Raw genomic sequence first — 27,931 nt, 5'->3', positions numbered from 1 at the left:
ACATCAGCCTCCTCTCGGCTTCTCTCCTCCAGGAGACTCGCTGGATTCACTCTCTCTCCCGGAGCTCGACGGGAACTGCTCGCTCTGCTCAGCGGCGGCTGTCGCTTCCTCCATGGGACTAAAGAAGAGTGTTAGTCGGTCAGGTAAGATCCGAGCTCCCGCTGCCCATCCTCCAGAGAGGGAGAACTTTTCACACACACACACACACACACACACACACACACACACACACACACACACACACACACACACACACACACACACACACACACACACACACACACACACACACACACACACGGTTAGTCGACAGCACGGGTTGTCCCGGGTTGCCTCTGGTTGTCTCTGGTTGTCCCGGGTTGCCTTCTGGTCCGGGTTGTTCCTGGTCTGTCCGGGTTGTCTCGGGTCTGGTCGTGCTGCCTCTGGTTGTCTCGGGTCTGGTCCGGGTTGTCCCGGGTTGTCTCGGGTCTGGTCGGGTTGCCTCTGGTTGTCTCGGGTCTGGTCCGGGTTGTCCCGGGTTGCCTCGGGTCTGGTCGGGTTGTCCCGGGTCTGGTCGGGTGTCCCGGGTTGTCTCGGGTCTGGTCCGGGTTGTCTCGGGTTGTTTTTCTGACCCGGTTGAAGTTGAGAAGTGACCGGAGCTTCGGGGCCGTGCAGCCGCAGCAGAGGCTCCTCTGGTCGGTCAGTGTCTCCGGCTCCTCTCGGTGGGGGGGGGGTCCCGGTGGTTACCATGACAACAGCACATTAAACATTAACATCAGAGTAAATCATCATCAACTGGTCGAAGGAGGAAGAAGAACATCTGGAAGTTTCCTCTGAACTGTGTCGACCTGTTTCTTTAATTAACTTGAATAAATCTACATTCAAACATCAGCAGCATTTTAAATCATTTTAACAGTAAACTCAGTTTGTTTGTGTTTTATCTGCAGGGTCTTGATTCATGTTGTATTTCATCTCATTGTTCTTCTGTCAGCAGATCAGGAAACGTGTGTCTGATCTTATACAGTTTATAATAAAGGGTTAAAAGACTTCAGGCTGCTTTTAGAGTCAGTTTTCAGGAGCCAGCTGCAGGATGTAAAAACTATGTGTGCTATGCAACGGCCTAAATACAGACCTTCAAAATACAAAGATAAAACTACATCAGAGTATTTGAAGACGGTCTATAAACAATATGAAGTAGCATCAGCTGTTTCCTCATTCAGAGGCTGCATTGGACCAGTGGATCCTTCTGACCACGCTAACGAGCTAGCTGAGTGGACGACCAAGCTGCATCAAGTGCAGCGGCTAAAAGTAGCTAGCGATGACATTCGCTAACGATGACGTTATCTACTATGGTAACGTAAATAAATACAATCTGTAGACCAGAGCGAGGTTTCACGGTTCGGCCTCTGCAAACAGACGAGTCGTCCAAAGGATGTGATCCCTGGATCTGGAGTCAGCTTTATAATAATATTATATATGAATATAATACTTGAGTAGGAAACAAGCTTATTACTCAGTCACACATCTTTCTGCTCCGTTGTGTGACTCCACCTCAGGTCTGTCGTTGAACATGTGCGCCTGTACGTGGTTCTGTTTCTCCTTGTTGGCTGTTTGCAGCTGTGACTTATTTGGCCGTGCTGCCGGTTTGAATAGTTCTGACGCAACATTCATCTCGGAGTGTAAAACCGTTAACTGATGCCGGTCGTCATGGTGAGGAGTCGAGCTTCGTGGTTCACGACATTAAGAGAAAGACGTTTCACTCTGATGATTTGTTGTTGCTGCAGAAACACTGTTTGTGGTCGTAGAGTGTTTATACAGAGTGGAGCTTCCTCTCTCACAAACTATCTTTGATAAGACAGTGACGTGCACAGACTAGTTACAGACAAATGTTCTCTTTGCTTCTTTGCTAATTCTAAGAATGATTATTAGCGGTTTAGCTTAATAAAGCTAGATAAACATTCTCCCCTGCGGCCGTCGTCCATCACGATGCTTCACTGAGCACGGCGTCATATTCTAATTCCCTGACGAGGCCCAGTTGTGGAGCTGAATGTACAAAGTGCTGTTTGCAAGGTTTACACTTGACTTCAGGAAAACCTGAGGCAAACGTTGAGTAAATGTTAAACAAGTTAGTTTCATTCTGTTTGTTATGTAACAGTATGCGTTCCACGTCTGAGACCACATGACTTCCCACCTCAGGAGAACTAGCTGGTCGCGTTGAAATGATCTAAAGTGTCGTTATTATCCGAGATTGAACCAGAAACTGATGAACCTTCAGTATTCGTGGACAGAGAAGTTGTAAACGTGCTGAGACGTCCTGACTTCCTCCTCCTCTTCCTCTTCCTCTTCCTCTTCCTCTTCTCTTCTCTGATCTGACCTGCTGCTCTCCACACACACCACGTTAAGTGGTTCAGTCCACATCTGACGGCAGCCTGCTGCGATGCTGCTCTGACTCATTCAGAGGAAAATCACACCAGTTAAAAACAATATTCTGTCTTGTATTCACAGTTTTGACCATTGTTCTGTATTGAATTATCATGATCTACGTTTTCATCTTAATAATAAAAGAAATAATTAATAAATGACGTAAAAAATTTGCAACAGTGAAGATGTGTCCATTATTATCTTACTTCATAAAGACTCAAATCATATTTACTTCTTATTAAGCTGCTGTAGTCGTACCTGCTGGACTGTGAGAAATTACCCAGAATTCCACCTTGGCGTGTGAGTCAGTCTGTGGACGTAGTGTCGGTCTGTGCTGCGTCGCTCCGGGTCCAGGGCCCAGGTCTGTGGTTCTGAATGAGCTTCATTGTTTGAATGAAGGCATGTGATTCCAGATAAGCCCCCCCCCCCTCCAGGGGTGAACGTGCGTCTCCTGGTGTCGCTGAAGCTCAGTTCCAGCTGATTACAACACGACGTGCGACAGCGAGGGCACGGCTGTGATTGCCAGCTGGTGCCCCCGAGCACAGGGCCACCCCGTCAGCTTTACTTGTCAGGGACTGAAGTCGTGTTTATATCAGGAGTGAGTCATCCTAACAACCCCCCCACCCTCCGTCATGCATGGCATCAGCTGGAGTGTTCACACACACACACACACTTTCTATTCGTTAGTGTAATATCCAATGTTTACGTCCACGTCAGGGTTAAACCACATTATCATAACTAGCAGCAGGTTTAGCCCGTTAGCTGTGAGGCTCCACACTAACTGTGTCATCGGAGGCGAAGGCACAGCTGAAATCAGGTGGTCGGGCTAACAACAGAGTTGAGACGCCAGGAAAGTTTGAATGCCCCTTGTTCCTTTGTGGACTTCAGCTTTGCAGTTGAGTCGAAGCCTGATTCTCAAGCATCAGACGTCTCGCTTCCTGCCGGCGCCGTTACCTCTAAACGCTTTGTCACTGAAGTGCAATGGATCCTGGGATCTGTTCGGGCGAGAAGGGTTCACCCGATGGATCCTTCAGACGTCTCATTTCAGTTTGGTCTTGTAGTCTGTCCACGTCAGACATAGACGGAGTCCTCCCCAGGATGTGGCTCCTGAAGTCAATATTAAGTCAATTAAGTCAATATGTTTTCATTTCAACCACAAGGTCTGAGTGTGATTTACTGCAGCATCGTCTGAATCTCCTTTTAATCAACAGAGGTCAATGTAAGAATCAGTGTGTGTGTGTGTGTGTGTGTGTGTGTGTGTGTGTGTGTGTGTGTGTGTGTGTGTGTGTGTGTGTGTGTGTGTGTGTGTGTGTGTGTGTGTGTGTGTGTGTGTTTGTGTAAAGTCATTGTTTTCAGCTTCGTGACATGACTGGTAACAACTGAACCAGTCCAATAAATTCCCTGATAAAAGCTCGGAGTGACACTTGAACGTGACCTCTGACCTTCTCTTTGTCGTCTAAGTCTGATACGTTTTGAGTTTTTCTTTCTCCCCCTTGGCCTGAATAATGCATGATTTCATTTGGAGCTCAGCATTCCTCACATTCCTCCTCACTTTATCCCTGCAGCCATTCCACCTTGGTGTTTATATTGTGGAGTAAAGGGCTGAATGGAGGCTGCACAGAACCAACCGACTAAACCGGAGCCTGCAACTGTAGAAACTGCAGCGTAAACATTAGTAAATATGTACCCAGTGACTGACGAGTGTTTTCACACTCACACTTTCCCCCTGAGCAGCAGTGTGTTAGTTTTTAACACACTGAGCCTCACAAAGACCAGAAGTTATGACACCTGAAGTTATGAATGTGTTTTCTGATCTGAAGCTTCATGTGTTTGTTGTTTCCTTTGATCTGTTAGTTCTGGTTTCACTTTGTAATTTAGAGACTAAAGAAGTTCGTCTGACAAACGTACATCCTGTCGTCATCACCTACGTGGGCGGAGTCTACCTATACTTGACTCTGATTGGTTTGTAGACGGTGTCTGACTTGGGCGTTATGTCGATTGGGGGGGTAGTAGTCTTTGTGTTTGAATGGAGGAAATGAATGAGGAGCTTCATTTGGTTGCCATGGTTACATCATGACGTATCACTAGCAGCAGCACCTTCAGGAGCAGTACTCCACAGTACTACAGTACTACAGTACTACAGTATCACAGTACAACAGTACAACAGTACTACACAGTACTCCAAAGTACTACAGTACTCCACAGTACCACAGTACTACAGTACTACAGTACTCCACAGCACTCCACAGTACTACAGTACTCCACAGTACTACAGTATCACAGTACAACAGTACTATAGTACTCCACAGTACTCCAAAGTACTACAGTACTCCACAGTACCACAGTACTACAGTACTACAGTACTCCACAGCACTCCACAGTACTACAGCACTCCACAGTACTACAGTACTCCACAGTACTACAGTACCACAGTACTCACAGCACTCCACAGTACTACAGTACTCCACAGTACCACAGTACCACAGTACTACAGCACTCCACAGTACTACAGTACTCCACAGTACCACAGTACCACAGTACTACAGCACTCCACAGTACTACAGTACTCCACAGTACCACAGTACTACAGCACTCCACAGTACTACAGTACTCCACAGTACTACAGCACTCCACAGTACTACAGCACTCCACAGTACCACAGTACCACAGTATACAGCACTCCACAGGACTACAGTACTCCACAGTACTACAGTACTCCACAGTACCACAGTACCACAGTACTACAGCACTCCACAGTCCACAGTACCACAGTACCACAGTACTACAGCACTCCACAGGACTACAGTACTCCACAGTACTACAGTACTCCACAGTACCACAGTACCACAGTACTCCACAGTACTACAGTACTCCACAGCAACGAACTGGTGACGAACTGGTCAAAGGTCAACTTCACTGTGACATCACAGTGTTCTACACAAACTCTGGACAACTGGCCCGGTGAGCAGCAGCGTACGACTCGAGTGAAAACTCCAGAGTAGTGAACGTCTGCTGTGTTTGTGATTTATCGCAGCTTCAGAAAGTAGAAACGTCAGAAGAAGAAGCGACAGAAGCTCAGTCCCTGTGCTGCGTGGCTCCGCCTCCTGCAGGACCTCAGATACTGCAGCTTTGTTTCACTCGAGGCCGCAGCACTGTTGACTCAGTATGAGACTGTTTGTGTTCATCTCTCGTTCCGCTGCTGCCTGAGCACACGGCTCCGCGCTGCTCTCATTATCTGACGAGCCAGTTCAAGGGCCGCCGCTCGTTCAGCCGCCGCTCCACAGCCGCTCGGTTCTCAGAACGCTGCTCTGAGCGAGGGGGAGGAGTCTGACTTCAGGTCAGTGGGTTCGCAAAACACCGAAATATCTCAACTCTGAAACTTCACAGTAAATTTAGAAGGGTGGTTTTTATCTGCTTCTTTTTAGAGAATAAAATAATTTTAGGAAAATAACAGAACGTTAGTTTGGTTGACGTCTTCCTCTGATGTCATGATTGACAGTTTGTGTGGTTGTAGAATAGTATGTGTGTCTTTATTGTGTTGTTGTCTCAGCTTTAAACACATGTGCACAGTGTGTTTATACTTTAAACCTGTTTCTTTGTTGTGTTTATGTTGTTAACAGAACTCCAGCTGTAGATTTAGTAAACCTCCTGTAGTATCAGCATCGAAACTCAGGTGTTGCTGTCACGGCAGTTTGGATCAATATTAAGAGTTTTACAAAATATTTTTGGAGGTTTGTCATCTAGTGTGTTATTGGCAAAGACTCCACTTCCTCCCTCTATCCAGAAATGAATCCAAAACATCCTGGATACGAACGCTGCCATCTTGAACTGAATCATTATCAGACATGAACAATGATTTGTTTTCTTCCAGTTTCACGTCCGTCACGTGTTATGGCTTCACTTTCTTGAGCTGTCATGGCGTCCATCTTTATTTACAGCGGACGTCAGACTCACTTAAGCCAGTTTTAATTTTATTCTCTAAGTTTTATCACTTCCTGTGAGGAGGTGGCGTCTGTACATAAAATGTGACATATTGTTGGGCCTGCTGTCGGAGTGTTTCGGGTGAGCACCACTCCGCTGGTCTGCGCTCCGTTAGTTTCCTCTCTGTCTCCACTGTCGTTATCAGGAAAAAGGCCTAAAAACACCTCAGTATCTTTCGTGGTGTCGAGTCTGGAACGTCCTTCTGGACCATGAGCGAGCAGATGAGAACAATGCGTTGAAGGAAATGTGGCAGGCGGGGAGAGTTCGCTCAGATCTGACTGCCTCTCATCACAAAGGCATTTCCTCCTCAGCCACTTCCTGCTCAGGAGGGGTCGTCCCAAAACTCAGAGCGGAGCAGCGGGCCACGCCCAGCGGAGCGCCGGGCCACGCCGAGCGGCACCGAGCCGCCTCAGGACTTTTATTGCTGCGGGTTAACGTCTTCATGTCTTTGACCTTGGTCCCGTTTTACTGCTCAGGCCTCATTAATGCTGCGAGTCGTCTTTTCCTCTGAACAGATTATAAACTGTCACATTAACACAACGACCTTTTTACAGCTGTGACAAAAACGTCTGTTGTATCTTTGATTATTTTCTTGATCAGATGACTGATTGCTTGGAGATAGAAAGATGTTTATCCCAGCTTCTTACAGGCCAGATTGAGGCCTATGTCTGTCTGATTAATATTTATACAATATTAATATTAATAATGTTCCAAACCCCAAAATGTGTCTATCAATGACGTGTGTGAAGAAAAACAGAAATTCACCTCATCTGAGAAGCAGGAGACCGAAACTTTTTCACCTTTTCAAGTGAAGATTCGCTGAATTACTCATGAATTGATTATGAAAATCAAATCTAAATCTGTCGATCAATTAATCAAATAATAACCGAATAACTGTGCAGAAAAGGCTCAAACCTCCAGATCATAATTTTAAATTCTAGGGTTGAGTTTTGTGAAAATGTGACGAGACTGAAGTCAGTTTAATATTTAAATGAGAAGATGATACGAATGTGAAGCTCCTGAATTTAAAGTGATGAAAAGGAGATTGTTCAGATTTTCCTTCATATTTCCATGATCAAACCTGTAAATGGTCCAAATCCTGACTAATTGTTCCTGCTGCTGTTTGCCATCTGATGTGAAACCACCAAACACATCAAACAAATCTTTACAGTCAGAGAAAAGCAATAAAACCCTGAGTTATTTACCCCAAATACTGAACAAGCTCCAGATCCACCAATAAACCTGGAGCAGCGGCTGCTCTGTGGCCGGGGACGAGATAATCTGCTCGTATTTTGTGTTGGCCTCCTCCAGAGTCGATCTGCTGTCAGACCTGTTCAATCTCTGCCGGCCTCTGGCTCCGTCCTGCAGACGAGGAGGAGCGGCTCTGTTGCTCCTTCACACTGATCTGACTCCCACAAACCAAAGTTATGAATATTGAATTATAATCACGTCTGCCCTTCGCCAGCCTCTGCTCTCATTTCCTGTCTGGACTGTGCGGTGGTCGTTGTCAGCGGGCGGCAGCGGCGGCAGCGATGCGTTGACCGTGCCAAGGCACCGTGAGCCGATTTCCACAGTGTGGGAGAACAGTCTTTAAAAATATATTTAATCACTTCGCCCCCTGACCTGAGAGGAAGAGCTTCATGAACTGTCTCTTTTATCGTCCCCTGTGGAGTGGACGTTCTTCAGGAAGAGGCTGGAGCCAAACACCTGTGATCAAACCAGACTGAAACAGACAGAAGGTTTAACTTCTCACTGTTATACCTTATGTTCCCTGATGTTTCAACGTGTGAGAGAAGCTGGCAACACACAAACACACCAATTATTAAAACCCACAAACACAACTCATGACTCTGAGACTGAAGCCTCATCATGGAAACACACCTGAGCTACAGGTGAACTGTGGCTCAGAACAATGGTCCACATCCTGAAGGAAGCTGAGGGTGAATGAAGGAGAACAGAGGGAGCGGGTGGAGACGAGGATCAGGACGTAAACAAACAAACTCTGTCTTAAAGGAGACTCGTTCTTTTAAGGTCTCCACAAGCACTGATACAAACATCCTGTGTCCTTTAAAACTCTTTATAATCTAATTCCACAGAAACGACAGTGAAGTTATTTCTGTTCCCTCATCACTCAACAGAACCAGTCCACCCTGAATTGTCACGGTGTGGGGCAGTTGGACCAGACAGAGTTTAAACTTACAAAGGTATAATTTTAATCAAAACGAACTTTAACAAACCAAACTGGGAGCACAAAGGGAGAAAATACAGGAAGCTTACACGGGGTGCAGAGGTGCAGAGGCTAGGAGACACGGGATACAGAAGTGCAGGAGATCGACAGGAGATTAGGACGGTATACAGAGAACACATACGACCAGAGACATCGGCGACGATCCGACAAGGACAAAGGGAAGAACCGAGGCTTAAATACCGACACACAGGAACGGCAGGGCAATTAGACACAGGTGTAACACATGAGGACTGGTGCAGACAATCACAGACAGGAAGTGAAGAAAGAACACACAAGCAACAGAGACTACAAAATAAAACGAAACAGAACACGGAGGTGAAACATGAAACAGGAGGAGATACTAAATAACTGAAAACCTTTGGAACTGGTGAACTAAGTACAGGAAAATATTAAACCCTGACAGTACCCCCTCAAGGGCCGATTCTAGAAGGCCCAAAATGGCTTACGGCAGGGAGGAGGGGATCGGAGGAGGGATTCTGACAGAGCACGGGCTCGGGGGCGCGGTGGCGATCAGGAGAACAAGATTCCGGGCGGCACGTGGCTGCTCAGGAACAGAGAAGGGTTCAGGGGCGGCACCGTGGCCGATCAGGAACAGAGTACAGGGCTCAGGAGGACGGCACCTTGGCCGATCAGGAACAGAGTACAGGGGCTCAGGAGGACGGCACCTGGCCGCTCAGGGACAGAGTACAGGGCTCAGGAGGACGGCACCTTGGCGATCAGGAACAGAGTACAGGGATGGGCGGGCCCGTGGCCGCCAGGAACAGAGAAGGGTTCAGGGGACGGCACCGTGGCGATCAGGAACAAGTACAGGGGCTCAGGAGGACGGCACCTTGGCCGCTCAGGAACAGAGTACAGGGGCTCAGAAGGACGGCACCGTGGCGATCAGGAACAGAGTACAGAGACTGGCGGCGGCACCGTGGCGCTCAGGAACAGAGTACAGGGCTCAGGAGGACGGCACCTTGGCCGCTCAGGACAGAGTACAGGGGCTCAGGAGGACGGCACCTTGGCGATCAGGAACAGAGTACAGGGACTCGGGCGGACGGCACCGTGGCGCTCAGGAACAGAGAACAAGGGCTCAGGTGGGCGACCGGGGCGGTCCCGGCGAAGGCCTCAGGCGGTGACCGCGCTCTGCAGCTGTCCCAAACATGAAGGCGCAGACCTCAGCCTGGACGTGGGGCAGGAACCAGAGTCGCAGCTGCCGGGACCCCGGCGCCGAACAGGAGTGGCGTCTGCCTGGACCGTCAGCGAGAACAGGAACTGGGACTGGCGTGGTTGCTGCCGGGACCCCAACGCCGGAACAGGAGGGCGTCAGCCGGGATTCTCCGGCGGGACAGGAACTGGAAGAGGCGCTGCGAGGATCCTGGCGTCGGAACAGGAGTGGCGTCAGCCGGGATTCGGCGGGACGAACTGGAAGAGAGCTGCGAGGATCCTGACGTCGGAACAGGAGTACGTCAGCCGGGATTCTCGGCGCGGGACAGGGACTGGAGGAGGCGCTGCGAGATCCTGACGTCGGACAGGAGTGACATCAGCCGGATTCTCCGGCGCGGAACAGGAACTGGAGGAGGCTAGATCCCTGACGTCGGAACAGGAGTGGCGTCAGTCGGGACCCTCGCGCGGGACAGGAACTGGAAGAGATGCTGCGAGATCCCGTCGGAACAGGGTGGCGTCAGTCGACCCTCGCGGACGAACTGAAGGAGACGCGCAGAGATCCCGGCGCGGAACAGGAGTGGCGTCGGCGGGACCCTCGGCGCGGAACAGGAACTGGTATACTCTGCGAGATCCCGATGTCGGAACAGGAGTGACGTCAGCGACCCTCGCGCGGGACAGAACTGGAAGAGACACTGCGGGACCCCGACGTCGGAACAGGAGTGGCGTCAGAACCTCCGGCGGGACAGAACTGAAGGAGACGCTGCGAGGATCCCGGCGTCGGAACAGCAGTGGCGTCAGCCGGGACCCTCCGGCGGACGGAACTGGAAGAGGCGCTGCGAGATCCCGACGCGAACAGGGTGGCGTCAGCGGGACCTGCGAGACAGGAACTGGAAGAGGCCGCGAGACCCGGCGTCGGAACAGGAGTGACGTCAGCCGGGACCCTCCGGCGCGGAACAGGAGGGAACTGCGGCCCAGCCAGGACGGGGGAAGGCTGCGGCCCAGCCAGGACGGGGGAAGGCTGTGGCTCAGCCAGGACAGGGGAAGGCTGCGGCCCAGCCAGGACAGGGGAAGGCTGTGGCTCAGCCAGGACAGGGGAAAGCTGTGGCTCAGCCAGGACTGGAGGTGAGGGGTTCCTGTTGTGGGCGCCCCCTCTCCGACGTCTGCCACCCCCAGCAGAGACTTTCTCCTAAGGCTGCGGGTCCTCCAACGCCAGGCGGCTTCCCACGTATGGGTTTGTGGATGGGGCTGGAGGTGGTGCCTTGAACAGGCCAAGAGGCGGGGTTGCTGCTCCGACCTCTGCCACCCACAAAGCTGGAGGCTGCGGGGTCCTCCCGAGCAGGCGGCTTCACGTACGGGTTTGAGGATGGGACTGAGGGTTGAGGAATTCTTGAAGTCTGTCCCTCACCTCCACGAGGCGGGACGAAATGGCTCACCAAGGGCGGTCTCTCAGCCATACCTCCACAACAGAGATCTCCTCCAGGGTCTCTGCTTGGTGCTGGGTGCCCGATGACCCAGCTTGTCCACCAGACAATCAAATAATAAACTTGTTCGTGAAAAACTAATCTCTGCTGGGTCCATATCTTTGGTCGGATCGTTCTGTCCCGGTGTGGGGGCAGTTGGACCCAGACGCAGAGTTTAAACTTACAAAGGTATAATTTTAATCAAAACGAATCTTTAACAAACCAAACTGGGAGCACAAAGGAGAAAATACAGAAGCTTACACGGGGTGCAGAGGTGCAGAGGCTCAGGAGACACGGGATACAGAAGTGCAGGAGATCGACAGGAGATTAGGACGGGTATACGAGAACACATCGACCAGAGACATGCGACGATCCGACAAGGACAAAGGAAGAACCGAGGCTAAATACCGACACACAGGAACGGCAGGGGCAATTAGACACAGGTAACACATGAGGACTGGTGCAGACAATCACAGACAGAAGTGAAGAAAGAACACACAAGCAACAGAGACTCAAAATAAAACACAAACAGAACACGGAGGTGAAACATGAAACAGGAGAGATACTAAATAACTGAAAACACCTGAACTGGTGGAACCTAAGTACAGGAAAATATTAAACCCTGACATGAATCAGCCGTTTACTGGTGTTGCTGTGTTTCTGAGGAAAGTACCGACATTTCCTGATGACACGTGTGGAATAAAGTTTCATGTGACTTCACGCAACACGTTGCTGAAGCGTGTGCTCGCAGCTGATTGGTTAAACTGCAGCGGCGTCATCAGAGCTCGTCACGGCTTCTCCTCATCTCCAGGCAACATGTGGCAGTGTTGTCTTGTTGTCGTCCACACCCTCGATTGTTCTGTGGTGGGAGTGAAACAGGGTGGTCAGGCTGCTGCTGAAGACCACCCAGCGCTCACGTCTGACCTCCCCCCCCCACCTCCCTCTGCGTTAGAGAGATGAGATCCAGACGTGGGCCAGTCGAGGTTTCAGTCGGTTCACATGAGGGTGGAATTAGCAGCAGAGTTCTTCAGGGTCCAACAGGCCTGAATTATTGGATGTGAAACTAATCATTTTAGATCAAAGTTGTTGAAAACTGAATTCACCAAGTTGCACAAATAGTTCTGTGACTTGATCAGACTGCTGCTGGTCAACGTAAGAAACTAACAAGACTTTAGTCAAGTTTATTCATGACAAGCACAGACTCAATGTTCTTCAATATGAAAAGCAAAGATACACAAATACATGACTACACATGAGTTTGAGATATGATATATAATAACATGATAATAAGGATATTTGTTCCCTGAGTGTTTTAGTTCTGATATTAACGCTGATGAAACAGTAATAACAGTTTTCACAGACATTAAAAAAGTTAACTATAAAGTGAATAACAGCTGATGAAACATTTACTGAGTTCATATCAGTCATTAGAGTCTGTGTGTGTGAGTGTGTGTGTGTGTGTGAGTGTGTGTGTGTGTGTGTGTGTGTATGTGTGTGTGTGTGTGTGAGTGTGTGTGTGTGTGTGTGTGTGTGTGTGTGTGTGTGTGTGTGTGTGTGTGTGTGTGTGTGTGTGTGTGTGTGTGCGTGCGTGCGTGCGTGCGTGTGAGTGTGTGTGTGTGTGTCTCTGTGTGTGTCTGTGTGTGTGTGTGTCTGTCTGTGCGTGTGAGGTTTATGGACAGTCGTTTACAGTAGTCGCTGACCCTGCAGGTTTCTCACACTGAAATAATAATTCAGCTGCACTGAACAGTAACGGTGGAATAATTCCTCTTTAGTCCTAAATGTCAACCGGAGACAGAAGCTTCACACACACACTTCTTGTTTTGTGGCTGGAAACAAACCTCGATGCAGAAGAACATCAGCTCTCAACCAGTGAGAATCAGGCAGAAATCAAAACATTATAAAATCACATATGAAAGAAAACAAAGATATAAATCATGTTCTCATCGGAGCAGGTGTGTCGGCAGTAAAACATCGTCCCTGAACTGACGCTCTATGAATTATGGATTCAAGCTAAAAGCCTGATGTTTCTCAAACGTTCCACTGACCCACATCTGTTCGCTTCATGTCACCGCGGCGACGACAAACAAGGCCCAAGGAGAAGTGTCCTCAGGTTGTTCCTCCGTCAGCTCCTCGCAGGCCAAACGTTCACTTGGACTCAGGAGGAACTGAGTAGATTTTGGTGGTCAAAGGTCAAAGGTCACTGTGGCCTCACAAAAACCAGAGATCTGTGACTTCAGTTTCTTATTAGATAAATTATGTTGTTTTGTATCCAAAAGGTCAAAGGTCAACCTCACTGTGACATCATAACGTTCTGGTTATTGTTCAGTCACTTACCTCGAGATAGTGACTATATTTCCCCTCACCTGATTGGTTGACGGTAGGTGTGGGTGATATGACCTTAAATTAACATCTTGATACTTCTCACTTTTTGGATGGTGATGATCTCATATCTATATATTTCTATGGAGACGACAGGAAAGAGTAACTTTAAAAACGGCTTCACTTTCTGTAAATAAGGAAACAAACTGCGGTTTCATGATTGAGTTAATGATCATGTATTAAACTGCTGTAAATAAATAAACTGACATCAGGGAACATCTGAGTTTATAAGTTACACTGAGAAACTAAAATCATTTATTATTCTGTTTCTGTTTGATTTTCTGATCTGAGGATGAAAGTTTCTTGAATCACTCACAGTTTATTTCTGTTCGTCCACTTTGTTCTGCTCAGTTTTTTATTGATTTGTTTCATTTGATATGTTTAAAAGCTTCTGAGCAACAAACTGAAAAACATTTGGAATTAAAGCGGAAGATCAACGTCACGAGTTTCACTCTGTGCATTTTAAATAATGAATAACAAGAGATAAAACGACTACATTTTCTTTACTTGTATATTTATGTCCTCTGTGTTTCAGAGATCATGGGAGGTCGTTGACGTTCGACCTGCTCTTCAGTTAAAGGAAACCTATCAGAGTCGTCTGGTGCACAGTGACGGGTCCCAACATGGCCGCCCATCGAATCAGAGCCACCGCCATCAACAACACTTCCCTCCCACGCTGCAAGTCCGAGGGGACGCTCGTCGACCTCAGCGATGGCGTCTCGGAAGCTACGCTCACCGACGTCAAAGGTCAGAGGCTGAAACAGAAAATTCATCAAACAGAAACAGAGTCAGGTTGAAAACACGTTAATGTTTTCTCACTGGTGAACATCTTTGAATCAGAATTCACAAAAAGCTTCATAACGTATTAGAGGAAAGAAACACTGTCATTAAAACGTTCAGTGGAGCAGTTAACGCTGGATCTGACTCCTGTGACTCTACAGTTCAGAGCAGCACCTGTGAAAGATGCTTACCTGACATTATTCTTCTTTCCCCAGTGCCTTCTCCCAGTGCCTTACGACTGGACGCGACTGCCTCCTTCGGGGCCGCCAGGGAAGTTGTTGCCATAAAGGACTACTGCCCATCCAGCTTCACCACCCTGAAGTTCTCTAAAGGCGACCGCCTCTACGTCCTGGACTCGTCGGGAGCAGAGTGGTGGTACGCCCACAACAACACGGAGATGGGCTACATCCCTGCTGCTTACGTGGAACCCATCAACTACAGAGACTCGTCCTTCAGCGACAGTGGGATGATTGACACTGTGGGAGATTTTAACGAGGAGGCGGCCAAAGAACTGGACCTGCTGGGAGAGTGGTCGGGGGTGATCCTGAAACCAACCACCTTCCAAAATGGAAATCCTTTTGCAGCAACTCATACCTCTACGAACCCTTTCCTGAACGGAGGTCCTCAGACCTCACTGGATCAGAACAGTAATGAGAAATCAGTGGACCTTCTTCTGTTTGACTCGCTCGCTCCATCAGTGCCCAACTCCACCAGCAGCACTGCCGACATCATTGGTTTTGGCAGTGGCGTATTTAACTCCAACCCACTCAGTCCCACTGGGGGCTCGGGGCAAACGTTGCGCAGGGACAACCCGTTCTTTCGAAGCAAGCGGTCCTACAGTCTGTCTGAGCTGTCCATCCTGCAGGCTCAGTCCGACTCCCCTCCGGTCTCTGGGGGTTTCTTCGGAGGCCTGAAAGCACCAGCGCCGGAGCAGTTCCAGAGCCGGGAGGATTTCAGGACAGCGTGGCTCAGCCACCGCAAGCTGGCCAGGTCCTGCCATGACTTGGACTCACTGGGTCAGAGCCCAGGCTGGGGCCAAACGCAACCGGTGGAAACCAACATCGTCTGTCGCCTGGACAGCTCAGGAGGCGCCGTCCAGCTTCCAGACACCAACATCAGCATCCACATCCCCGAGGGCCACGTGGCCCCTGGGGACACTCAGCAGATCTCAATCAAAGCTCTGCTCGACCCGCCGCTGGAGCTGAACAATGACCGCTGCACCACCGTCAGCCCTGTGGTGGAGATCAAACTCAGCAACATGGAGACCAAAACCACCGTCACCCTGGAGATGAAAGTTTCCGTCGTGGTGAAGATGGAGAGCAGGGAGACGACAGAAGTCTTGTGTGTCAGGAGCGATTGTAAAGAGGGACCTTACTCTGCCATCCCTCAGGCCTACATGTACGGGGACACAGTTCAGGTGTGTCTCGATAACCTGGAGCCGAGCATGTACGTGTGCGTTGTGGCTCAGTCCCAGTCTTTATCTCCTGACTCCACGGTTTGGGAGCATGTGGTTAAGAAGATCACCTTAGGAGTGTACGGCCCCAAACATATTCACCCGTCCTTCAAAACAGTCGTAGCTATGTTTGGCCATGATTGTGCCCCAAAGTCTCTGTTGGTGAGTGACGCCGGCAAGCCGGCGCAGTCTGCTCCGCCCGTAGCGCTGCAGCTCTGGGGTAAACACCAGTTTGTCTTGTCCAGACCGCAGGACCTCCGTGTTGGCGTTTACTCCAACATGGCCAACTACGAGGTAAAGGCCAGTGATCAGGCCAGAGTGGTCCGGGGCTTCCAGGTCAAACTGGGCAAAGTCAGCAGGCTCGTCTATATCATCGCTTCACGCAACAGTGAAGACATCTCTGATTTTACCTTAAGAATCCAGGTCAAAGACGACCAAGATTGTATCCTGGGTCAGTTTTGTGTCCAGACACCGACTCCGCCACCCAAAGCAGGTCCAAAGACATCAGTGCAGCGGCGCTTCCTGAAGAAGAAGGAAGTCGGCAAGATAGTTTTGTCTCCTCTTGCTGTTGCCACCAAATACCCGGTTTTCCAGGACAGGAGAATAAACAACCTGAAGTTTGGAAAATTAATCAAAACTGTGATCCGACAAACAAAGAACCAGTACCTGCTGGAGTACAAGAAAGGAGACTTTGTGGCTCTGTTGAGTGAAGAGAAGATCAAGCTGAAGGGTCAGCTGTGGACAAAAGAATGGTACATTGGATATTATCAGGGCCGAACAGGATTCGTCCACGCAAAGAACGTGTTAGTGGTTGGCAAAGTGAAACCCATTTACTTCAGTGGGCCAGATCTCACCACCGCAATACTCCTGGAGCAAACACTGAAGCCCTGCAAGTTCCTCACGTACATCTACGCCTCTGTGAGAACGATACTCATGGAGAATATCGGCAACTGGCGAGCGTTCGCGGACGCCCTTGGATATGTCAACCTGCCGCTGACACACTTCTGCCGTGCGGAGCTGGACAGCGAACCTGAGCGAGTGGCATCGGTGCTGGAGAAGCTGAAGGAGGACTGCAACAACACAGAGTGCAAAGAGAGGAAGTCCTTCCAGAAAGAACTCCTGACGGTAAGTCTCGGCCGTGCCGTCCTTCCCCTGCTGCAGTGAGCGAGCCACTGGTTTGTGAAAATGCAAATAGTTGGAAAACTGTTCCTTCTTTGACCTTCAGGTTCATTGAAATGGCCACGTGTTTCCTTGTGTTTCCTCCTGGTAGGAGATCCTCCCTTGTTATCTGCTCACAGCTGCTCTGGGCTTTGGTCTTTAGGCTGAGGTCCAGTGGATGATTCTGCAGGGAGTGCAGTCGATAACTGCTGTGTAGGCATGGAGCTCGAATCGGGACGTGAGGAGCAGCGGAGGGCAGCACAATACTTTGTCCTCTGTTGTTTGGGCTCCAGAGTTAGTGTGCAGTTTGTTTACTCTGGGCTGATCTTATAAATCCAGCTGACTGCTGCTCTGAGAACTCTCTGACTTTATGTGCACATGAATCAAAGGCAGCAGTGAAGCAGCTTAATGAATTATATTGATAATTTAAAGTCGTTCTAGAGCTGAGGAGCACCAGTGTTTATACATGTGAACAGAGCCACAGGTGTTTGTCATGTCCGGACTGACAGTGAACACATCATCAAGTCACTGTCATGTCCGGACTGACAGTGAACACATCATCAAGTCACTGTCATGTCCGGACTCACAGTGAACACATCATCAATCCTTAATAAAGAGAAACAAGGAGACGTTAACAATAAAATTGTATCTTCTGATACTGATTCTTAACTGATGCACAGATGGACGTGACAGCTCCCACACATGAAGCCAAATCATCTCGCCCCCTGGTGGCTGGCTGCAGTATAGCTCATAAACCCCGCCTCCTCCATGTTAGCAGATGGGACATGTACCAAACTAAAAAGTAGACATTAAATAAATGTTTGTTAAAGATGGTTTCTGTCATTTCAGCTCGTTCTTATCTCACTGATGTTTGTTCAAGTGTTTCTGATCAGTTTGGTTTGAATCAGATTAATTTCGTTTTAATAAGTTATTTGATTGACAGCGGAGACTGACTCCTGATTGGTTGAGAGCGTGTATTGTAACCATGACTCCGCCATCACTACAGCACAGACTCTTACTCCAAATGACGTCATTGGCACAAGATGGCAGCGTTCATATCTGAGACATGTTTCTTGTCTGGATAGTGGGAGGAAGTGGAGACACGTCGTTATTTACAGTTTATGGCGTGAACACAAACTTCTGAATGGTCCGAACTGGACATTAAACAGAATCTGAGTACGAAGTCTGTGATGTCAGATTGAGATGATATGTTAACACGTAAAAGGGAGAAAATGACATTAATCAAGTCTTTACAGGTGATTCTCAAAAAAATACATAGATTCACCAAATTTGGTTGAAAACACCTCATTTCTCATCAGTTATACTTTTACTTCACAACACTAAAATTCCAAATTAAAACTTCAATCAAACTCGATCCCTCTAATAACCAGGCTGATTTCTGCTAATCTGCAGTTCTTATTCCATGTGTGTGTTACAAGCCGTCTCTCAGTGTGGAGGTTTCCCTTCGAGCTGAGCTGCTCCTTCACTTTGTTTCTCCGTCAGGATAAAATCCCTCTGAGTCTCGGTCGGAGGTCGTGGACGTACGACAGCTGACGTATCGCGGAGCAGAAACTCTGTAATTTACGTGAGGTTGTAAACACTAGTTAGAACCATTTATAGAAAGCATGGAAAAGGACATAATAAAAGGTGGTGACTGGAAATATGTCCTGGGAGTCACGCTGTACAATTCATCTCTGAGTATAGGTCTGTTTTTATGTTCCTCGTGTCCGGATCACAGTGAAACTGCAGCTCGCTGAGACGAGAAGCTGCCGCAGCGACTCTTTGTTTAGCTGATACAAACGTTCTGTTCGTGCCACGTTCAGACATCTGATGTTCGCTCTCTGAGGACGTGGAAACGTGTGCAGCCTCAGATTAAATCCTTATCTGCTGTTTGTGTGTCACAGCTTCTTTAGGGTTCGTGTGGTGTGACATGGACGGACGAGTATTTTTAGGAGAAAGAACCAGATGAAAAGCTCCGTGGTCTGAATCCACTCTGCTCTGAGCGCTGGTGGAGAACCAGTCCGTCAGCTGTGACGTTTATTTATAGAACAAATGTAGAAGTTTCTCCACTTAACTGTTTCTCAGTGTTTGAGTTTAATAAGATAAAAATGAGCTGAGATACAGATAAAAAGATCCTGTACTGAGCTCAGTGTGTTTAATATGTTCATCATATAAACACACAACTTTATTAAACTTAAACACACACAACACCACCAGAGACAGGAACACACACAACAAACACACACAACACCACCAGAGAGAGAACACACACAACAAATACACACAACACCACCAGAGAGAGACACACACAACAAATACACACAACACCACCAGAGAGAGAAACACACACAACAAACACACACAACACCACCAGAGAGAGAAACACACACAACAAATACAGACAACACCACCACAGAGAGGAACACACAGAACAAACACACACAACACCACCAGAGAGAGGAACACACACAACAAACACACACAACACCACCACAGAGAGGAATACACAGAACAAACACACACAACACCACCAGAGAGAAACATACACAACAAACACACACAACACCACCACAGAGAGGAATACACACAACAAACACACACAACACCACAAGAGAGGAACACACACAACAAACACACACAACACCACCAGAAATGTGTCTGTTGTGAGTGTTTGTGTTGTAGTTGTCAGTGTGTGATGAAAGGATCCAGGTTGTGTTTGTTGTGAGTCTTTGTGTTGTTGGATCTCAGTCTACAGATGTTTCCTGCTTCATTGTTCAGTTTGAAACAGAAGCTCCAGGCGTCGACCTGCAGGCGCCTCCAGACGACCTCCACGTCCTTCCCATAATCCTCCTTGATTCAGACACACACACGTGCTCAGGCCTGACCTGTGTCCGAGTCACAGGTGAACTCTGTTACACAACAGACGAAGTGGAGGAGACCAAACACGGAAATAAAAGAGAGGAAACTTATCTATAAAATAAAAACAAAGCAGTTTTCATTCTCAAACTCCAGAAAACCTCAGAACCGTGGTTGACTCTGCTTGTGTTCGTTCTAGCGGTCACTATCCAGAGCTCATAGTTGTGTCATTTATCCACAGTCTAAAAGACTCTCCTGTAGGTTCAGTGTGAATTCCTCTGGTTTGACTGAGGAGAGAGAAGCTCCAGGGAAAACCTCCTCCTCCTCCTCTGCTGCTGCAGCAGCTGGAGCAGATTCCATAAAGTCCTGAGGCCTGAGATCACAGAGGTGGAACCTTTGTCTGTCGGTGTTTAAAGGGGATTCTGGTTCCAGAGCTCTCGCTCGGCACTGCAGCGTCGGAGCCTCCTGAATCACTGCAGTGAGATCAGTGTGGCAGATAAAGTCTGGGAATAACAACAACATCCTATTTCTGGAGGACGACTCTGCCGAGCCTCATTTTGTGCCATTAGCTCCGAGCTTTTCCCATTTTTGTGCACAACATTTTTTTCCCACAATCCCCGACTTCCTTCCTCTTTCTTCCCCTCACTTCCTCTCCTCCTCCTCCAGCGGCTGGGTGTGGCCGCGGCGGCTTCTGGAAGAATCCACAGATCGCTCTCCGGAGATTTGGCCTCGTTTTGGAATGTGCTTTATATTTTAGTTTCAGAGTCAGTTAATTAAGATGGGAGAGAGTTAATATCTGGGGTAATAAGTCAGAACAGGTTTTAATATTATGTAGATAGATCAATTAATTCTACTGATATGACAGATTGTGTTTTTATGCAGAGGTTTTATCTGCTCGGGAACATCAGTGACTTCAGGGTGAGCCAGAAAACTCTCAACGAGAATCTGGTTGAAAGCATCAACTCTTTCAAATGGTCGATGTTACGTGTGAAGCAAACCTGTCGAGGGCGGTTAATACAATGAGCTAAATTATAGGGAAACCACAGATGCAGATTAGGGACATGTCGTCCTTCACGTAGAACTGCTTCCCTCTCAGTGTTTGTGTCAGTGCAATGGAATAGATAAGTTGTTAATGAACTGTTCTGTGATCAACTCCGAGCTCTGACACTATTTGATGATTTGTAATCTATGCTGTTGTTTTTGGTGAGAGACAATTTTTCACATTGTGCACAATAAGGTTTAATTTGAACTAATCTGCTTCACCATCCCCAGTTTGAGGTTGTTCACGAGAGAAAAGAGAAAGGGATGAAAGTGTGAAGCCAGAGTGCGGCTGAGATGGAGAAGAGAGGCTGTGAGTGGGAGAGCTGCAGGAAGTGGGATGGAAAATGAAGATGGGATAGAAAAATAATAAAGAGGAGATTGAGAGTCAGTTCTGTGGCTGAGAGGAAAAATAGAAGCAGGATGACAGAAGAAACATCATTTATCAAAAACCTGGTCACACACAGGGTTCAGTGTGTGTGTGTGTGTGTGTGTGTGTGTGTGTGTGTGTGTGTGTGTGTGTGCGTGTGTGTTCATGTGTGAGATATGATTTAACCCTTTTTCACTCCCACATCCACGTTATCTCTGAAAATATGTCGACAGGAATTTTCTCCTCATTTTGACAAGCAGATGATTTATGCAGCGGGGGAGGACACACACACACACACACACACACACACACACACACACACACACACACACACACACACACACACTTACACACACACACACACACACACACACACACACACACACACACACACACACACACACACACACACACACTTCCACATAGACCAGCTGACCTTTTGGAAAAACCCAGCACAGCTTTAAATCCCTCGCCGTCACAGAGTTTGTTGTGGTGCGTTCGAAGTCGTGTGAACCCGCCCTCGTCTGCTGCGGTGTAATTATTAGTTTAACATCAGACTCGCGGTAACGCTCTGCGATAAATACTTTACAACACTAAGATTTACAGCAGCCAGAAAGTTTCCAACCAGGGAGACGAGCCAAGAAGAGAGAGTGCAGAGCCTTTTTCTTTTCGGGGACATTTTTCCCATCATGCCTTGCATGGGGAGATGTAGCGTTGTCCGTCAGTTTATATTTAGGTCGTGTTGTAACCATGAAGACGCCCTGTTCATGTTTATCTTGTGTCAAGATGTTTGTTTGACACTGTCAGTCCCACTTCACCCTGTCCTACAAAAACACAACACATTGTTACCCAGCAGCTATCCTGTCCGACCCAGACAGGAAGTGATGTCAGGGGTTGTGTCGCGGACTTCCTGTGGTTATTATCCAGTGAGGAAGCAGGTCGTCGTCACTGAGTTTGTCTCCGACAGTCGCAGATACAAGCAAACGTCCTCGGAGTCGAAGAGGAAACGTAACAGTGAACTGACGGAGGTCATGTGGCATCAGCAGGCGTCTGATTGGTCCTCTGGTCTCCTCTCAGAGAGAGAGAGGCTGCTGGAGCATGACATCTGCATTCCTCACCCCCCATCCTCACCCCCATCCTCACCCCCATCCTCACCCCCTTCATATCCTGTAGCTCCACACATTCCTACACGTGAGACTGAAGAGATTTAAATTCACCTTCACTCTGTGTGTGTGTGTGTGTGTGTGTGTGTGTGTGTGTGTGTGTGTGTGTGTGTGTGTGTGTGTGTGTGTGTGTGTGTGTGTGTGTGTGTGTGTGTGTTTGTGTGTGTTGTTCTAATGCGACAAGGACCACTCTGTTTACTTTGGATCTTTGAATGTAAAAACTATTTGTGGTGTTGGACATTTTTTCTGCGGCGAGACGTTAAGACTGAGTTTGTGTGTGTGTGTGCACGTATCCATCCGTGCACTTGCATTTGCATGTTCCACATTAGTATTTGCATGTTCCCCTCTGACGTGCTGCAGATTGTCTCTCAGAGTCTCTGCAGAGTTTTCTTTTCCCACAGACGTCAGTCGGGGCAGAACTGGTGGAGACAGAGGGGCTGATGGGAGAACTCGGGCTCCTGTCCAGGCTGGTTGAACCCAAACAAACAGGAGGAGCATGTATCTTCATTTAGATCTGCACGTCAGAGTCTGAGCACGGAGACGATGTTCACGTGTCCAAACGTGTCCAACAGATAGTATTCATTGTGACGCGCTCTCTGACGCCCCCTGCTGTTCTTCACCTGTCGCCTCTGAGTGATGCTCTCAGCTTTAGTCTCGTCGAGTCGCGCTCTGGCTGCGTCTTGTATCATCCTCAGTCTTCTGCTCGGTTTGGTCAGCGAGTATTTTCCTGCCGTCACTTCAGAAGTGACGTGATTCTCTCGGCTGCTGTTGAATCAGCACGAGGTTCTTATTTCTGTTTCCACCAGAAAGCATCTGAAAAATGCACAAAGCTGAGATTTGCAGAGGGATTGGAGACGGTGGAAAATCACAGCGGATCAAGTCAGATGTTTGAAACCTGGAGATGTTTGTTGGTCACTTGTGTGACTTCAGCTTCTGACTCTGTTGATTCACACTCACAGAGAAGATGTCTGAGTTTGAGTGAGTGAGTTTATGATAAAATCAAACCACAGGTTGAATGAATTTAACGAGCATATTATGGTTTTGAACTCATGTCTCCTGAATCTAAAGCTCCACCTGCCTCCATCACTTCAGGCTGAACCTCTGCTCTCTTCTCCGCAGGCTCTGTTGAAGATGGACTGTCAGGGTCTCGTTGCTCGACTCGTCATGGACTTTGTTCTCCTGACCACGGCCGTGGAGTTGGCCGGGCGCTGGAGGGAGGTGGCCGAGAAGCTCGCTAAGGTTTCACGTCAGCAGATGGACGCTTACGAGGCGCCGCACCGGGACAAGAACGGGGTGGTGGACAGTGAGGTGTGGAGGAGTCATTTGTATATGTATAAAACAATGGGAGGAAGTAAAGTCAAATCACAGAAACAAAACACTGACACACAAGTTTCCTCAGACGTGTGAATACAATGTTTAAGCTACACTTTGAGTTGTGTGTTTAAGAAACAATGAAACAAGGTCAAAGGGCATGAATACATCTTAAAATAAGATTAAAAGAATTATACAAATATCAAAGATGCTTCTGAAAGGATTGTAAAAAATGAACCGGCAGATATTTAACTGTTTCACTGTATTTAAGATTGATTGATGTTGAAGTCCGTCATGTGACCTCTCTCTCTATCTTCAGGCCATGTGGAAGCCGGCGTACGACTTCCTGGTCACGTGGGCGGCTCAGATCGGCGACAGCTACAGGGACGTGATCCAGGAGCTGCACATGGGCCTGGACAAGATGAAGAACCCCATCACCAAACGCTGGAAGCACCTGACGGGCACGCTCATTCTGGTCAACTGCCTGGACGCCCTGCGGAGCTCCGCCTTCAGCCCTGCCGCTCAGGAAGACTGCGCCATCTGAGCTCTGTGTCACTCGCAGTGTAAAACGCTGCACGTCAGCTTGAACGCCACTACTGCTGTCGTTATAGATGTTAGGTTCCTGCGGCGCTGCCTTCAGCTCCTCGTGCCCGGGGGGACGTCACTGACCCACGACTCCGCCACACAACACGGCGCCGTGTGGAGCTCACAGTATTCACAAAGACTCTTTTAATAGTTCCTGTCGTGCATAGCTATGTATTTTTATACTCTTATTACGACACAGCATTTTTTAAAGCAACACTTTGAACCCTCTCGGTTTGTACCTGTGGATCGAACGCCAAGAAAAGACTCTTTTTCCAGAAAAGACTCTTTTAGATATCGTGGTCACATGTGTCAAATCTCTTCTATTTATTTATACATCAAAGAGAGAAGTGAGCTCTTCTTCTCGTCTTCAGGTTCTCTCTCTGTGGTCGGATCCCTGTCAGTCAGGGTCATTTATAAAACATCCACCTTTTAATCACCTGAGAAATCACTTCCATTCAGTTCTTTTAGAGAAAATGAATCAACCACAGATTCTGATCATGATGAATCATCTCTGGTTCCAGATTCTCCAACGTGAGAATTATCATGAGAAATAGAAAATCTTCAAATCGTCACAACCAGGAATCTGAAAACGTCATTTAAACATTTAGTGATGATGAAAGTGAAATTCTGACTTTGTAAACAAGGATCTCAACTCAAGGATCCACCTTCTCACTTATGACCGGATCAGATTCTCCCTCAGCAGCTGGAGTCGTTTCACATCAGACTGTGAACAAACGTGTCTGTTTAATATGAACTGTCTCAATAACAGAGTTCAGCTCTTTGTGCACTGGAACCTGCAGAAAGAGGATCTGGTCTTTAGGTCGCTGGTGTTTGGACCTGAGAGCTGCGTCCAGGTTCCAGTGGAGCTTCTGTCTGCTCTGGTTCAGAGTCTCAGGAAGTCTCAGAATAAGAAAGTGGTCCTTAGCTCAGTAGATCCACAGTAACTGAGCAGATCTCTTTCACCTCATCTGTGGCAAAGTGAGTCAGTCGACCCTGAGTTGAGATTTCACTTCATCTGCTGAATATTGTTTCTGATTAATCAATTCAAATGATTATTTCCAGTTGTCCCTGAACCCCTCTGTGCCGTCTGCTCCATGTTCAGATCACTGTTGTGACTTCACTGTCTGTCAAAGCTTCTGGTTCAGGTCTGTCTGCTGCTTCCTGTAGAACGTGGTACAAACAGCCAGTGGTGGTTTGAAAACCTTTGTGGAAAAGACTCTAAATAAAATGTAAATATTTCTACACACCATGTTGTAGCTGCCGTGATGATTTCACTGTGAAACCCCCGACAGAGTCACAGTCTCTTCTTATCTGAAGCTGCAGCGACAGGTCGTCATGTTGTGTTTTATCAGCAGGTCTGAAAACACATCATCTGTGAGTGTGTGCAGCGGAAACGTGGTACGGCATCAAACTGCTTAAAGTCCATGTCTGACTGTGTCTCTGAGCAGCAGAGGTCCCTGCACAGACGGTCACAGATTTATTATGGAACACAAGCATGATGGGTAATTAATGACCGATCAAAGGTCTGCACATTCTTGATGATAAAGTTTTTGATTTTAAATCTTATTTGATAAATGAGGAGCTGTTGTTAGTCATTGGCTTTAAATTTAGAAAACAATTCTCCCTGATCACTATATAGTAAGTTCACCATTTTGTAGTGTATTTTATACCCTTTATAGTGCACTCATTGTTTCCCACAATGCATTGGGAATAGTAGTGTTAAACCATCATGCATTGTGCTGGTGGTGGAGAGACGAGAGGAGAGAGAGCAGGAGGAACATTTGTTCAAAGTCTTTCAACATTTTGACTAAAAATATTAATAATAAGTTTAAAATAAACATTTAAAATTCATTGTGGGATTTTTCACAGAAGTTGTTAAAAGCAAAGCAAGAAAAGTAAATATAAGAGAAACAATCAAGATGCAATGTGACGAGGAGACGACCGCGATGAGGTGGAAACAAGGTCGTGTTCAAATGAAATGAAGAAATATAGATCAGCTGTGTCACATGGAAACTTGAACACATAAAAGCAGTAATATGACAATAAACAATAAATTCAAATAAAAGGTGTTAGCAATCAAACAGCTGTTTAGAGAAGTAAAACACGTGATGATTAAATTAAAGTGATAATAATACAATTTAATAAATAAAAATAAAGTAGTTCTGGGACAGCAGTGTTTACTGTAGCGCCTCCTTCAGGACAGAGAGGAGACCTGCAGCCGACAGGAGGAACAAAATGGCGGACAGGCTCCACCCCCTGCTGGTTGAGAGATCAGGTGAGTTCACCTGTTTCCAAAGTGTCATGTTGTTCTACAGCTGCAGCTGCAGCAGCTTCCTGTGCTTTGTGTTGTTTGTGTGCTTTGTGTAGTTTGTGTTGTTTGTGTTGAAGCTTGGTGCAACACACACCAACACATTTAGCCTTGTTAGCTTGTTAGTGAAATGAAAAGAGCAGCGACGCCATTTTGTGTCTTTGTTTCACACTGAATCAACAACAGACAGTTTTAAAAAGCAGAAATAATCATAAATAACTAGAAACTAACGGAGCCTTCAACACAGCCCTACGTTGTGTGTGCTAATGCTAATGCTAACACCTGTATAATCTATCAGTGCTTCCTGTTTACTGGTGTTTACCACTCATTAGCTCTTAAACACGTGTGTGGCAGCCATCTTAACTCGAGGTCGAAGGTCAACCCAGGTGTTGTGTCCTGGTTGTGTTCATGTGAGTCCGGATGTGTTGAAATCTATAACAACTTGTGTTTATGTGTTTATGAGCATTAAACCAACACAGAGATATTTACATGATGGATCATTTAAAGCTGTAATCATAAAAACATCTGTATTAGATCAAATGTGATTGGTGCCTGTGAGAGAGGAACAAAGTGACATAAGTAACGTTTGTTTGTTCACATTAAAGCTTCTATTTATCACTGATTGTTAAATTGGGTTAATTGGTTTTATTAAGTATTATAAGTTATAAAAATTATTGTATAGATGCTCCTCAGAAGGTCCCGTTTCCAGAGTTAAACCGATGTTACGACTTTGTGTCCATATTCTCGTACATCATCAGACGTAGGATCCATATTTCACTATATTTGTGATAACTCCTAATACTGTGGCTAAATGATGAAAGTCTTGTTCTATGGGAACCTTCATCTGATGCTGATAAGTGACTTGTTGGGACAAAGAGAATTTAGTCAATTACTCAACATTTCAGGAAAATGTGCGGACTTCATTGCACGTCTGAAATATTGTGCGACTTGTGCCACAACTTTCTGTCCGAACGCATCTGAGACTGAGAGAAACGTCCGATCTGAACCGACAGGAAGTCAGATTTGTGTTTGGATGTTTTCTCAGATTACAACACGTGATGTGTAAAAACATGTAGATAAAAGACCCGAAGCCAAACATTCAAATTCCCTTTATATTGTCCTGCTCTATTCTGACCCAGACTTCTCTCTGAGGCAGGAGAGGTTCCAGAGAAGCTCTGGAGTGAGGCCGGAGGAATGAGCAGGATCAGCGTCTCGCTGGGTGGAGACCTGCTTCTGTACTCTGGTAATTGGGAGGATTTCTAAACAAGATTTATCTGTTAACTCATTTTCTC

At 47.3% G+C, this 27,931-nt stretch overlaps 1 protein-coding gene across 1 annotated transcript; it reads left to right on the top strand.

Annotated features, from left to right (window-relative positions):
• Positions 1 to 7: 7 nt before the first annotated feature.
• LOC118120069 (SH3 domain-binding protein 4) lies at positions 8 to 25,577 on the top strand. Its single transcript, XM_035174723.2, has 5 exons — positions 8 to 143; positions 14,153 to 14,364; positions 14,613 to 16,975; positions 23,555 to 23,743; positions 24,066 to 25,577. The coding sequence occupies exons 2-5, from the start codon at positions 14,241 to 14,243 to the stop codon at positions 24,288 to 24,290; spliced, it is 2,901 nt and encodes a 966-aa protein (XP_035030614.1). The 5' UTR covers positions 8 to 143; positions 14,153 to 14,240; the 3' UTR covers positions 24,291 to 25,577.
• The last annotated feature ends 2,354 nt before the right edge of the window (positions 25,578 to 27,931 follow it).

This window comes from Hippoglossus stenolepis, chromosome 13 (assembly GCF_022539355.2).
Source record: "Hippoglossus stenolepis isolate QCI-W04-F060 chromosome 13, HSTE1.2, whole genome shotgun sequence".
NCBI lineage: Eukaryota > Metazoa > Chordata > Actinopteri > Pleuronectiformes > Pleuronectidae > Hippoglossus > Hippoglossus stenolepis.
This window is presented reverse-complemented; position numbering and strand designations above follow the sequence as displayed.

Excerpts from the sequence above, each read along its gene's own strand:
- LOC118120069 (XM_035174723.2), top strand. The coding sequence starts at position 14,241 with ATGGCCGCCCATCGAATCAGAGCCACCGCCATCAACAACACTTCCCTC. Across the intron at positions 16,976-23,554 it reads TCCAGAAAGAACTCCTGACG|GCTCTGTTGAAGATGGACTG; the intron begins GTAAGTCTCGGC and ends TCTTCTCCGCAG. Across the intron at positions 23,744-24,065 it reads ACGGGGTGGTGGACAGTGAG|GCCATGTGGAAGCCGGCGTA; the intron begins GTGTGGAGGAGT and ends CTCTATCTTCAG.